Source organism: Girardinichthys multiradiatus, chromosome 5 (assembly GCF_021462225.1).
Source record: "Girardinichthys multiradiatus isolate DD_20200921_A chromosome 5, DD_fGirMul_XY1, whole genome shotgun sequence".
Classification (NCBI taxonomy): Eukaryota; Metazoa; Chordata; class Actinopteri; order Cyprinodontiformes; family Goodeidae; genus Girardinichthys; species Girardinichthys multiradiatus.
Genome location: NC_061798.1, coordinates 48,611,575 through 48,625,735, shown reverse-complemented (window position 1 = coordinate 48,625,735; position 14,161 = coordinate 48,611,575). Strand labels below are relative to the sequence as shown.

The 14,161-nt window shown below is 40.8% G+C and overlaps 2 protein-coding genes across 2 annotated transcripts; both read right to left on the bottom strand.

Annotated features, from left to right (window-relative positions):
• Positions 1-1,066: 1,066 nt before the first annotated feature.
• On the bottom strand, positions 1,067-5,321 carry LOC124868274 (caspase-6-like). The gene is made up of 8 exons (XM_047365328.1): positions 5,235-5,321; positions 4,929-4,958; positions 3,442-3,484; positions 3,193-3,342; positions 2,961-3,037; positions 2,599-2,774; positions 2,363-2,513; positions 1,067-2,011 (listed from the first exon to the last, which is right to left on the bottom strand). The coding sequence occupies exons 1-8, from the start codon at positions 5,251-5,253 to the stop codon at positions 1,776-1,778; spliced, it is 882 nt and encodes a 293-aa protein (XP_047221284.1). The 5' UTR covers positions 5,254-5,321; the 3' UTR covers positions 1,067-1,775.
• Positions 5,322-9,049: 3,728 nt separating this feature from the next.
• pla2g12a (phospholipase A2, group XIIA) lies at positions 9,050-12,601 on the bottom strand. The gene is made up of 4 exons (XM_047366652.1): positions 12,139-12,601; positions 11,111-11,187; positions 10,770-10,935; positions 9,050-9,541 (listed from the first exon to the last, which is right to left on the bottom strand). Exons 1-4 carry the CDS (start codon positions 12,377-12,379, stop codon positions 9,423-9,425), a joined length of 603 nt encoding a protein of 200 aa, XP_047222608.1. The 5' UTR covers positions 12,380-12,601; the 3' UTR covers positions 9,050-9,422.
• Between the last annotated feature and the right edge of the window lie 1,560 nt (positions 12,602-14,161).

The following is a 14,161-nucleotide window of genomic DNA, read 5'->3' as shown; positions in this document are numbered from 1 at the left end:
ACAAACCTAGATGTCAATGACTGTTTATTAATCATTTTAGGCGACTTGTTGCTTTTTCAGACCCATCAGCTGAGAAGTTCACGTTCAATTTCTTTATTACACCTGCAGGTCAGGTAATAAAGGCCTTTAGATGATGAAAGTCTCAGCTAGGGGGGGCAGTTACTTTTTCTAGAGGACCAGGTTGGGTTAAAGCTTTTTTTCCGCCTAATGAATTAAGATAAATCTTGCTTTTACACAGCTGATCTTTTTATGATACTAAAATATGTTTTATGGTCTGGAACATTAAATTGTGGAAAAAAGCAAAACCCGAAGAAATCCGTAAGGGAGCAAATGCTTTTTCCCGGCACTGCAGGTGACGAGACTTGATGTTTCACAAGTAGCTTCATCTCACCACGTTTCTACTCACATAAAATGCGTTTTTAAATACGCCAACATATGTAGCAAGATATGTAAGTGAGTGGCAGAGATTTAAGACATAAGACCATTGGATGATGAAGTTCAAGTTTCTACTGTAGGAGTTCATTAAACACTAATTGTTAAACGACACAAGCTTTGTGCGTATTAGAGTCAATGATCAGCTGGCCTTAGGAAACAGTAGAGTAGCTGCAGGATGAGCAGCTTTGACAGATGTCAACATGTCTGACTGCCAGCTAACGCTGTTTATTTCACATTAGTTCCCTCTGGTGTTGAGGAATGAAGCCGACGGTCTTGATGGTGCATGGCGATCGTTCTCAGCGTTCATCCTGCAGAAAACATACTTTAATCCAGCAGCTTTTTTACCACAGACGTTTTTCTGAATACAAGGAAGCACCCTTGCCTTATGTGATGTCACCAGAGACGTGAGTGAAAGCTTGTTTTTGGGAGTTTATCTTGCTAACATTTACAACAAACCAAAGAAATGCTGACCATGACGTTTTAAAGTGAGGGATTTTATAGAAAGGTCTGGTTAGTAGCTTTAGGATAAACACCAATATTAAAAAAAGCTTTCATTTTGTTTTGTTGGTCTGATTCTAGTGAAGAAAGTAATGTGTTTAAATGTGTCAGAAGAAAATGATTGAATTCAGTGTTGATGGCCATATAAAAGGTTTTTATTTTTCACAGCTAATGAACACAGAAATAGGACCAGTGAGACAGTTCATCATGATTTCAGACCACAGTACAGCTTTGAGAAACACCCTCTCTCCGAGGCTTTGTCGCTAGTGTTATCAGTTTGGGTGCAAATCTGCATTTTTAGACGTACCAAGAACTGGTTGAGACAACAGCACACACATGAATTCCCTTTTTTCTTTATGAGGAATGAGCTTTAAGGCACAGCATGAAGACAGTGTTTGTACTGCAAGTTGCTGAGATATAACTGCTGCCTCTGAGGAGTTACCTGAGAATAGAAAACACCCTGAATCATTTCTGCTGCTTCCCACCACAGATTCATTAAAACTAAGATTAAAATCCTCTGACAGTTTTAGCTTTATCAGATACAGTGATTTACGAGTGAAAGGCTTCTATGTAAAAATGACCTCCTGGTTTCCTCTGCTCTTCAGGAATGTTTTAACATCTAGGCGGTCTAACATCATAATAAACCTGCTGTTAAAGATGTTCTTAAAGTACGACATTTGTTCTTATTTTTGTGGGAAAACGCAGTCAGGAATGCCAAAATCTGCAGCATCAGCTGAAATATGAAGGCTTACAAAAGGATCGGACCTCAGCTGTCCACTGGTCAGGTTGCTGCTCGTTTTATATTTTAAAGCAGCTAATTAAACCACTGCGTTCGCAGGACGCTACTTCTTTGGTCGGAAGTACAGCTTCTTGGTGAGCATGGAAGCGAAGCACGGTACTTGTTTCTTGCCAATAGCACTCCGGTCGTTGCTGTTCCCGACTCTCCTCATCGACACCTTTCTGTTGACCAGCGTGAGCAGCTCCGTGAATTCTAGGGAGCTGCCGTACTTCCACAGCAGCTCGCACAGATCCTGGATGTACCACGAGCCGTTGATGGTCTCTCGGTGGGAGTAGTAACCTAAGGGAGTGAAGTTTGTACTGCATGTTAGGTTTAACACACTTTTCATTGAAGTTACATTTCTATAACAAATGATTTTTATTGTTCTGATGTAATTTTTTTTTTTATCTTAAATGTTATGTTTTCTTTGGCTGGAAGCAGAAAATTAACAGAAATAAAGGCTTGAAAACATCAGTCTGTGTTTAATTCATCTATATTATGTGTTTCAATCAGTGATGGAGTTACTGAAATGAATAAAATTCTAATTTATTGAATATGACTGTACAGTAAACACGATATATTGTCACAGGAACTACTGTTCTGGCATTTTTTCTCACCATCATCTCTCAGATGATAACGTGGACAGCTCACCTTCTGCGACAGAATAACACATGATGAAATCAGCCCCAGCAGGGAGGGTCTGGATGGCGCAGGAATCCACCACCGTCTCGTTTGTCTTCAACTCGTTGTCCACTACATCACAGGGGGTCACCGGAACGTCGTGTTTGTCTCCACGGCACGCCTGTCAGACCCACACATGGAGACATCCCAGTTTAAATCCGTTGTTTCCTAAAACCAGAGATTTCAGGGAGACTCCTCCGACCTACCTGCACAACAAAGATCTTTGGTTTTCCGACGAGGGTCTGGCACCGGTCTCCTTTGAACATGGACGTGATGTCCTGGATGCTGATCTTGCCATCATACGTGTAAACATGATCATTCTCACCGTGGCTCAGGAAGGCGAGCAGAAAGCAGTCAGCCTCTGAATGATCTTCCTCGGCAGCTGGAAGAACATCATGTTTGTGAAAGGTTTCTTTAGTAGCCAAGGCTCATTTCACGTCTTAGATTAGGAAGACAGATCTCCTTCATTTGTCCCACATTTTCAATTAAACATTTTATACGTTTTAATTTACGACAAAGAAATGAATTAAAAACAGTCTTTTTAACAAGGAAGCTTGGATTCAGGTACCTTCATGGATTTTTTCCAGGACGTCCACCTGTTTGTAGTCATCATAACTCCTGACCTCAAAGTTTAGATCCAGCAGTCTGAACAAACAAAAAAATGAGCTCAGATCAAGAGGAACATGGAAGAAACATCACAGCGTTCCTTATTCTCACAAACCCTTTCCACTGAAAAGACTTCCAGCTGCCGCACATGTGCAGTCAGTCCTTCCTCCAACAGCTGGCTGAGAAAAACGTACCTTTTCTCCAGGTTGTAGCGGTCAGCGTAGGTTCCACTTCTGTTGTTCAGGCCCAGGCGCCAGAAGAAGCGCTCCTGGTTGAAAATGAGAGCGAGGCCTCGACGTTTGTTGGTCGTCTTGTACTCCTCCGCAGGATCCAAAACCAAAGAGCTGTTTCACAAAGAAAGATCAGCAGACAGACACACGAGTAAATCTGCACGTTGTTAATGTCAGGTATCTTCAGCTGACGCCAACACAAAATAAATGTACCTTTTGAAGAACGCATCAGTCTCTGTTAAATTCTCTGTAGATGCTGTAGAATAAAATGGATTTCTAAATTAATAATCCATGAAATGTGCAACCATTTGTCAACGTCAATACTGCTCTTCAGGCTCTGGTGTCTTTGCTACAGAAGTACAGCTGATCCTAACTGGGTCCACCAGCCTGTGATGTGAAACCTCTGCAGATGGCTCAGAACGCAGCGATGCGTCTGGTCTTCAATCAGCCTATAAGAGCACACGTCACCCGGCTGTTTGTTGAGCTCCACTGGCTACCCTTAGCTGCTCACGCCACCTGATGTTAGCCTACAACATGCTTAATGCACCAGCTCCCATCTCTTTCCTCCCGCAAAGGCTTACATCAGGACTTGATCACTCCGGTTGGCTAGCAGTGCCTAACTCACACTTAAGACAATCTAGTCTTTCCATGTGTTGTTCCACGATGGTGAAATGACCCATCGAGCACCACCAGAACCGGGGCGTCTCCATCTGTCTTTAAGAAACTCTTCAGAGATCATCTCCCACCTTGTACTTCCCTACCCTCTGCAACCCTGTCACAGCCTGACTGGTGGTCTTTCTTCTAAGTTGCTTCATGTTAGCTTTCATCCTTATTTGGAAGTTGCGTTGGATAAAGGCGTCTGACATTCCTGCAGCTGTTGAACAATTATGCTTCTGCATTTGGCAAACAACTTTTCTTATTATCAGCTCAGAGATCTGAGACTTTCATTGGTTGGGATGGCAACCAATAAGGAGGCAGTGAAACTGTTAAAGGTTATAGTTCTGATGAAAATATGACTGTTGAATACTGAGACAAAGATATTGATTGCAATTAAGATGTTTTTTTCATTATTCTCCTTTTCAGTCATCATTAAATCCAGACTGTTAGCATCAGGTTAGCTTAATTTTCAACCATGTCAGATCAGTTTAAACTACATTCTTGAACATTGTGAGGAGTTTACTGTTCTCCAGTGGCCTCCAACAAGTCAGCAGGAACTGTGATACCATCAGGTCCAACGTGGAAAGGATCTGTGAAAAATGTTTTTCTGACACCTTGAATCTATGTCACAAAGAATGAACGCAGCGCTGAAGGCAAAGTGAGCTCCAACCCTGTGCTGGTAATATGAACCTGGCCTGTGAGTGTTTCCCACACCTGCATGTGTTTGCATGTCCCCTGAGCAGCATCTTTTATTACTAAATATTTAGGTGCACATTCCTGCAGCATGTTTGTCACCAGGATTTACAATCCAGCCTGTCAGGAACCTTACAGATAATAAAAACCCTTAATGAAAGGCTGTTCAAATATATTACTATCAATGAGATGTAACAAAAATGTTATCTTTTTATTGCACAATGAATATTGATATTAGGGATTACAATAAAAGAGTCAACTCATTTTAATCAAGCTTATTTGTTATTTCTTAATCTTCTTAGTTTCGCTTTTATTTTATTAGAGAGGTGCACAATGTAAAGGTTACTCACCCACACTGTCTGTGGCTGTGGAGACACTTCCTGGTGAGAAGGACGGATAATAAAACAGTTTCAGTTAAATGATCTACTGACATTCCTGAACCTGTCTAACAAGTTGCAATAACCCACAAACAGAAAAAACACAAGGGGCTGAAAAATTCGTGTTCGGTATATGAAACCAAACACAGTTAGCAGCCAATTTAAGTCGTGAATGTGATGGAGTTCAGTTGTTTTAAGACTTTAAATGTTACATGCAGGTCGTGTTTTCTGGACGCTTCGAGATTCAACATATAAACGTGTATTAAAGGTGTTCTTTACCTGCGCTGCTGCCCGACATGGTGACGATAGTCTTCGCTCCGACTGGGAGACTGCTTCCTCAAACAGCCAACAAACTAGCTGACATTTAGTCCCGCCTCCGTGATTTGATTGGCTGGAAATTAGAACCGGAAATAACGATTGGTCGTTACATACCACCTAGCAACACGTCTAGGCGGAACGGAATCGAGTGGCGCAATCAAGGGCCCTGTCCCAATTCCCACCCTACGCCCCTCTATGAAGTGTGTACTTTGTACAAGTGCATGTAGGGGTTGAAGTGCGCAGGTTACAAGCTGCGAAATTGGAGAATTGGGACAGTAGGGGTTACGTCATCGACTTGCACCTCTGCAACGTCAAAAAGGGCGGGAACCAGCACTGTTTTCACAGTCTTGCTGCTAAAAAACTATTTAAAACCGCATCAAGCAATTGTTTTGAGGAGAAGAAAGAACAGGAAGCAAAGGAGGTTTAAACACCAGACTCTCACCGCACCAGTGTTTGTTTGAAAGGTAACTTCAGTATTATGACCCAGACTCACTCTGAACCCACTGGTTTCTTACAATGTTGAGCCTGGAAAACCAGTAAAAAATATATATATTTGTCGGCTTGCTGTCTAAAGTTTACGCAGTTCTTATTATTCTGATTGGATGGCTGGTTACGTTGACGGTTGTGATTGGTGTTTGCTCAGAACGTCATCTGCAGCAGTGAATTGTGGGTAATATACTTCGGCGAAGCCCGCATCGAAGCGGACTTCGCTGAAGGGCGGATTGAGGGCACAAAGGGGGCGGGGCTAAGGACCACTCTGGAGAATTGGGACTCGAACCATCAACGGACTCGAACCATCAACGGGAACGCGCAATTCAGGGACACAAGGGTGGAAGTGCGGGTATTGGGACAGGGCCAAAGAAAGCGTAAGGTCCTCAATCTGTGTCGGAACAACTTTACTGACAGAAGCAGGAAGAACACGGATTTAAAAATGCAGCTGCTCGGTCCAACCTTGGCGGGGGTGTCCAAAGTGCGGTCCGGGGGCCATTTACGGCCTTGGGTTGATTTTGTTCGGCCGCTGTTCTTAATTCAAGAACTGAACATATTTGGCAAACCAGCACAGCCGGTTGATGCAGGTGGAGAGTTTTTAAATTTATGATACGGAAAAGTTTGGGAGCAATATTGAGTATTCATCTTTCAATAAAACTCCTTTTCACTTTATTTTTAATTTCATAATAAATAGGACCACAACTATCCACCTGGGTCCTCCCATATCTGCATTGAATCGATTTATTAAATTTGGCTAAATATAGCACGCATTTTTAATAAAAAGTTTTACTAAATTCCTTTCTTGGCCCCGAGAATACAGGTCCTTCTCAAAATATTAGCATATTGTGATAAAGTTCATTATTTTCCATAATGTCATGATGAAAATGTAACATTCATATATTTTAGATTCATTGCACACTAACTGAAATATTTCAGGTCTTTTATTGTCTTAATACGGATGATTTTGGCATACAGCTCATGAAAACCCAAAATTCCTATCTCACAAAATTAGCATATTTCATCCGACCAATAAAAGAAAAGTGTTTTTAATACAAAAAACGTCAACCTTCAAATAATCATGTACAGTTATGAACTCAATACTTGGTCGGGAATCCTTTTGCAGAAATGACTGCTTCAATGCGGCGTGGCATGGAGGCAATCAGCCTGTGGCACTGCTGAGGTCTTATGGAGGCCCAGGATGCTTCGATAGCAGCCTTTAGCTCATCCAGAGTGTTGGGTCTTGAGTCTCTCAACGTTCTCTTCACAATATCCCACAGATTCTCTATGGGGTTCAGGTCAGGAGAGTTGGCAGGCCAATTGAGCACAGTGATACCATGGTCAGTAAACCATTTACCAGTGGTTTTGGCACTGTGAGCAGGTGCCAGGTCGTGCTGAAAAATGAAATCTTCATCTCCATAAAGCTTTTCAGCAGATGGAAGCATGAAGTGCTCCAAAATCTCCTGATAGCTAGCTGCATTGACCCTGCCCTTGATAAAACACAGTGGACCAACACCAGCAGCTGACACGGCACCCCAGACCATCACTGACTGTGGGTACTTGACACTGGACTTCTGGCATTTTGGCATTTCCTTCTCCCCAGTCTTCCTCCAGACTTCTGGCACCTTGATTTCCGAATGACATGCAGAATTTGCTTTCATCCTGAAAAAAGTACTTTGGACCACTGAGCAACAGTCCAGTGCTGCTTCTCTGTAGCCCAGGTCAGGCGCTTCTGCCACTGTTTCTGGTTCAAAAGTGGCTTGACCTGGGGAATGCGGCACCTGTAGCCCATTTCCTGCACACGCCTGTGCACGGTGGCTCTGGATGTTTCTACTCCAGACTCAGTCCACTGCTTCCGCAGGTCCCCCAAGGTCTGGAATCGGCCCTTCTCCACAATCTTCCTCAGGGTCCGGTCACCTCTTCTCGTTGTGCAGCGTTTTCTGCCACACTTTTTCCTTCCCACAGACTTCCCACTGAGGTGCCTTGATACAGCACTCTGGGAACAGCCTATTCGTTCAGAAATTTCTTTCTGTGTCTTACCCTCTTGCTTGAGGGTGTCAATAGTGGCCTTCTGGACAGCAGTCAGGTCGGCAGTCTTACCCATGATTGGGGTTTTGAGTGATGAACCAGGCTGGGAGTTTTAAAGGCCTCAGGAATCTTTTGCAGGTGTTTAGAGTTAACTCGTTGATTCAGATGATTAGGTTCATAGCTCGTTTAGAGACCCTTTTAATGATATGCTAATTTTGTGAGATAGGAATTTTGGGTTTTCATGAGCTGTATGCCAAAATCATCCGTATTAAGACAATAAAAGACCTGAAATATTTCAGTTAGTGTGCAATGAATCTAAAATATATGAATGTTAAATTTTCATCATGACATTATGGAAAATAATGAACTTTATCACAATATGCTAATATTTTGAGAAGGACCTGTATTCAGTTTTGTGGCCCTCAAGCTCTTTCGACTGGATGATTTTGGCCCATCTAGCAAAACGCTTGGACACCAATGATCTAAGGTAATATAAGGGTGGATTCAGAAATGTACTTGAAAGGTACTTTTTAGCTGTGGATGTAGAAAACTTTTAAATAGGCTCTTTAACATACCTTAAGGCACATTTGTGAATTGTCATATGTAATAAAAAACTAAAATACAGATATTTTTGGAATTATTAAGCATTTTAAGCACAAAATCATAAACCAATTACACGATGAACAAGACGATAAAAACTACTCAAACTCTCTACAGTCTTCAATTGTTTCCTAAATGTATAATAACACTAAATCAATCAACAGTGTAAAATGTTTAAGATGAACAGTTGTAAACGCCATACACCAAATATTAAAATGACACCAAATAATTCATCCAAGGTCCTGATGTTGTGGTGAGGTCTAGATACATTTTGTACCTCATTAAACCTAAAACAGGATTTTAAAGCCTGAAACATCTTCTGTACTTTTATCTTCTTTAAACCTCTCTGGTCCAGACGTTTTTCAAGGTCTATCAAAGTTTTTCTTTGACTTTGGCTGCTTTCTCAAATGTTCAGCCCTAATTTTAGAGGAATGCTCTTTTTACTGCTCATCTGCTTTATATCTGTTTTACAGCTGGAAATGTCTTCTTTGGTCCTCCATCCGGTTTTGTCAGGTTCAGGAAGAAGGAGTGGACAGACCACTTTAAAGAGATTACAAGAACATCTGTGAGAATATTGTGATAATAGTCTAAATAATACTGAATTTCTTTTAAGAGTTTTTCCTCTAGGTTTCCTAGGAAGAACAACACAGTTCGGTACGTAATGTTGCAGAATGCTGATGTGTGCTTTATTGCTTAGTGTTGGATTGTAAGCTGACCCTTGAACATTGTAAAAAACCTCTTTTATTTGTGCTGTTTGTTAAAATATTGCGTCATGTCAAAGCATGAATGAAATCTGAACCAGTTTTCATTCCATCACAGGACCTTCAATGAAACAGTATTTACCAAAACCTATAAATAGTGGATTGCATAGGGACAAATATTAGCTACCACCTAAAAGAAACAAGAATTTTTTTACATTCACTTTGCATTGCACAGTTTAGCTCTAGTAGTTCTAGTCCCTGAGAAAATCTAAGTGTTTTAAGAAAAGTTTATTCCTGGCGTCCAGATTTCAGAGTCTCTGTGTCTGCCGTGCGGTCACAGCTCCTTCTTCACCTCATACTGACACACACAGGCCTCCCGCTGACTGTCCAGGTACGGCTTGCAGCCCAGGTGCATGACGGCATCGAACAGGAGGGTCACTGCAGACTCACATGCTGCGATGGGATGGAGAGCAGAAACACAGGGAGGAAAATCAGCAAACACGTCACATGGATCAGATTAGGAGTATTCAGTGAATTAAATAAATAAAGACTTTGTTGAATAGTTTGGGAGACTGTTGATCAACACAACCTTAAAATCTTAGAAAAGAAGTATGAGTAAAATCTTCATTAACCCTAACCCTCGAATTAAACCTTCAACTTTCTCTCTTATCCCCTTAGCAACAATAAATAGCTAAATTTATGAATAAATGAAGACGTCTAATTTCAAGTTCCTACAAAGGTTTTAACGGTTCAGTTCTTATAACCCAGCAGAAGCAGAAAATAGTGTAAATAAATAGTTCTGTCTGGTCACTTCTGCTTTAATTAGGTCAATTAAAGTAACTAATGTTTTTAACGATACAGTGTTGATTCGGCATAGAAGATCAGAACAACATAGGCAGCAGATAAGCACTTTATGTCCCTAAAGGTGTCTGGACCGAACAAACAGACATGCGCTGTAGTTGGAGAACATGCAAAAACTTGTAATTCATTTAAAAACATGTTTCTTGATATATGAAAAGTGCCAATTGGGCTTTAAGTGGAGTGATTTACAGCTTTCTTTCAGGTCCAGCATGCTGAATATATTTTCTATCAAACAAAAAAACAAAGTAACTCATTTAGGTCAAATTTGGTTTAATCAAAAGTCAAATGTAACAAATCCTGACTTAAGATGTTGCTGTTCATTTGATCAGATTCTCGATAAAATATTGATTTTAGCTCCAAACGACCAGAAAAACAAACTATTTAGAAACAAAATATTATTTGTTAAATTATTTCGCCTTTTTTTGGATTGCTAATTAATTAAATAAAATGAATCTGTATACTATCATAAACAGCTTGTTTGTAGCAGAACTAAAGAGTAAGAACGAAAAGGTAGCACAATGTGTTGAAGTTCCACCTGCAGCTACATCAGGAAGGTGCTTAAGCATCTTCTGCTTTTCATCTCTGTAGTTCACTGCTCTGAAGGCGGTGAATGAATATTTCATCAGGGGTTCAATAAGCTGAGAAGCAGATCAAGTTATCACATTAACCAGTTAGTGTTACCCAGAGCTACATTTATTCTTTCTCTTTATCAGAATCTTCATACTGACTTTCATGTTTGAGGACACATCATCAATCATAAGATTAGGTCGATTTCTACCAGTGAAAACAGAAAAACAACCCTTCAGACTAAATGTCTCACCTTGGACACTCTGGGCCAATCCAAGAGTCCTTTGCACATTCCTGCAAATGGTCTCCAGACAGTCCTGGAACTGCTCATCGCAGTCATGCTTCTCTCGACCACAGGTGTCATAGCAGCGGTCGTGCTGGTTGCAGCATTTGGTCATGGAGGGGATTCCCAAATCAAACTGGAAGAACATGCACAGTCAGTGGGTTTTCTGGACAGGTACAAAACAAGAGCATTTACTAAAGTTGTGCAAAAACACACACTTAGTAGCACGGACGCATGACATCTGTTAATAAAGTTATTTCCTAGTATTTCAACTGTTGCTGGAGTCTTTACCTCAAACAGGACCAAATTACCTGAAATCCAAAAAGCGGGGAACCACATCCATTGGGTGGGGGATGCCTGTAGCCGGGACGAGGCATCGGCTTGTATCCTGAGAATCAGAAGGAAAGGTGAGCACCTTCTAATGTTCTTTCACAGTTTCAGGCCACTTTTCCCTCCAGATGGCCTTATTGTGTCACTCTGGACAATTTCTAAGACATCTGTGATCACAGAGTTGGGATGAAACATAAGCTGCCAGTCACAAAGGTTCAGGCACATTCAGTGCTTGTTGATTGTACTTTATCTTCATCTCAACTCAGAGCCTTTCTGTAGAAAGTGTTTTTATTGGTCTGGTTTAATATTCTAATCTTAAATGATGTGTTTTTAGAAGCTGTGGAAAATCAGCTATTTCTGTGAATTAACAGAAATAAAGGCTTGAAAACATCAGTCTGTGTATAATTAACCTACACGTGTTTCACTGAGCTACTGGAATAAATGAACTTTTCAATAATATTCTAATTTATTGAATATGACTATAAAAGACCAGCAGTACTAACCAGAAATTCCTGCAGCTCTTGTGTTGCTAGCAGCCTCTCAGTAGTCTTTCTGCCCAGTTTACATCCTGTCTTTACATTTGTTTAGAGAAACGTCCTGGTTTTGGATTCTCTCTCTTGTCCTATATTTGCTTCAAATGCTGTCATGGCAACAATAATGTGGATTTTTTGGTAGCCTTCTCCTGACTGATGCCGTTGACCTGAGATCATTTTGGTGTTTTATGACCTCCCTGGAAACTATGGCTTTAGCCAATGGAAAGGTATTATTTCTGCTTCTTCTCATGATTTGAAATTTTCCCTACAGCGGATTGGTCTTTTTAATTATGTCACATTTCATGTGGAAACATGGCGATGATTTATCATATTTCCTATGTCACAAAAACATTGTTTTAAGAGTTGGACCGACTTTTTTCAGCTTGGTGTGGTGTAACACAGGCATCAATATTTCGCATCTCCCAGTAGGTTGGTGACCAAAGAGAAAAAGGCCCTGAATAAGTTCTCAATCTCACCATCACTGCATCTGTAACGACAGAGTCCGTCATATCCACCGAACAGGTCCAGTGCTACGTTCAGGTACGTGTCGATTTTGTGAATCCCGTTCCGGATGGTTCTCAGAGTCATCCTCCAGTCCGGGGTCTCCGGTTCTTGTTTACAGGCAGAAACATCTGGGACCAGCCCACAACTGCAGCAGAACAACCCGAGCAGAACAACCTGAACGTAGCTGCCGCAGAGAAGCGTTTCTCGATACATTATCTTAGCTGAAGTTTTACCTCACCTCCCGCTCTGAGTGTCATGTCACTGTCCAGGTTTACTCATCCATGTTTCACCTAAAAACAACGACCCTACATCTATCGGTTGTGACATTACTTCCGGGTTTAACGGTGTCACGTGGTCCCGGACCACTAAGGAATGCTGTGACACTTTAAAACCGACACCAAGAAAAGGTCTCCGACTTACATCTAAGAAACAAGTTTTTTAACAGTGAAGTTGTTTAAAACTTGATTAGTAATACATGGATTCACTGCGAACTACATTACCCACAGTTCATAACAGCAGCGTAAAATCTCCATACGAAAGTCTATAATCAGATGTGATTCTTTACGTTCATACTGATGACAATGTAACGCTAAAATAAGGGGTATGTTGACGGCAACTTGTGGGTTTATGAGCTGAATATATTTCTTGAAGATCATATTTTCTCGCAGCTCTGCCAGCAAGAATCAAACGAAGTTCAGATAAAATTGAAATCCTCTGTGTTTAAAAAGTGCCACAGCACCCTCTGGTGGATGGTCAATTTAATACAGTCGGATTAAATGTGCCTTTTCCAAAACATCCTTTAAGCAGCTATTAAAGATACTTTCATTTAACCCTTATTTTTGTTTTACATTTTTTATTGTTTAGATGTAATATTCTAATTTTAAATGATGCGTTTGCATTAGCTGCAAGTGGAAAATCATAATTGACAGAAATAAAAGCTTGAAAACCTGTCTGTTTTGAATTAATCTAAATGAACTTTTCAATGTCTAATTTATTGAACAAACATGTATATAGATAGAATAGAAATATCCTTTACTGTCCCAAAGTCATAAATTTGACTTGTGTTGAGTCTGTGAATTACTTCAAGGTTCAACATGTTCATTCACAGATGGTCTGCCTACACCAGGTTGGAGTGAATAATTATTCTGAGCTTTCTCTTGAACCATTGTTTCCATGTTCTTTTGACAGCAAGAAGGCAATTTTATCCAAACATCTGCTCACTGGAATTTGCTTTTCCAAATGTCCTGTTTTGGCATTTCAGGGATGCTATACAGAGAAGCTGGTTGCCTACATGTTGCAAGTGCAGTTTAAAAAAAAAAAAAGATGAAATCTTAATTTCATAATTAATCTTATTAAATTGAGACTGGATCCAGTATCAAAGTAGGCAGGCCACATTGAGGTAACAGTAACCTGTGTTTGTATGACCAGTTTGGATTATCTGTGTTGGTGAGTGAACATGTGTAGATATACAGTGGGGAGAACAAGTATTTGATACACTAGTGATTTTGCAGGTTGTCCCACTTGCAAAGCATATAGAAGTCTTTCATTTTTAATCATAGGTACTCTTCAATTGTAAGTGGTGGAATCTAAAACAAAATGCAGATTACTGAGTTAAAATTACTGATATCAGATGTTTCCTGTCGATTCTGACGAGGTTCGCACACACTGCAGTAGGGATTTTGAATGGTGTTCTTGGGGTTTTACTCATCCTTCTTCTTTCTCCAAACACTGAGTGGAGTTTAGACCAAAAAGCTCCACTTTTGTCTCATCAGACCACATGATCTTCTCCCATTCCTCCTCTGGATCATCCAGATGGTCATTGGCAAACTTCAGACGGGCCTGGACCTGCGCTGGCTTGAGCAGGGGGACCTTGCGTGCTCTGCAGGATTTTAATCCATGGCGCCTTAGTCTGTTACTAATGGTCTTCTCGGAGACTGTGGTCCCAGCTCTCTTCAGGTCATTGACTAGGTCCTGCTGTGTAGTTCTGGGCTAATC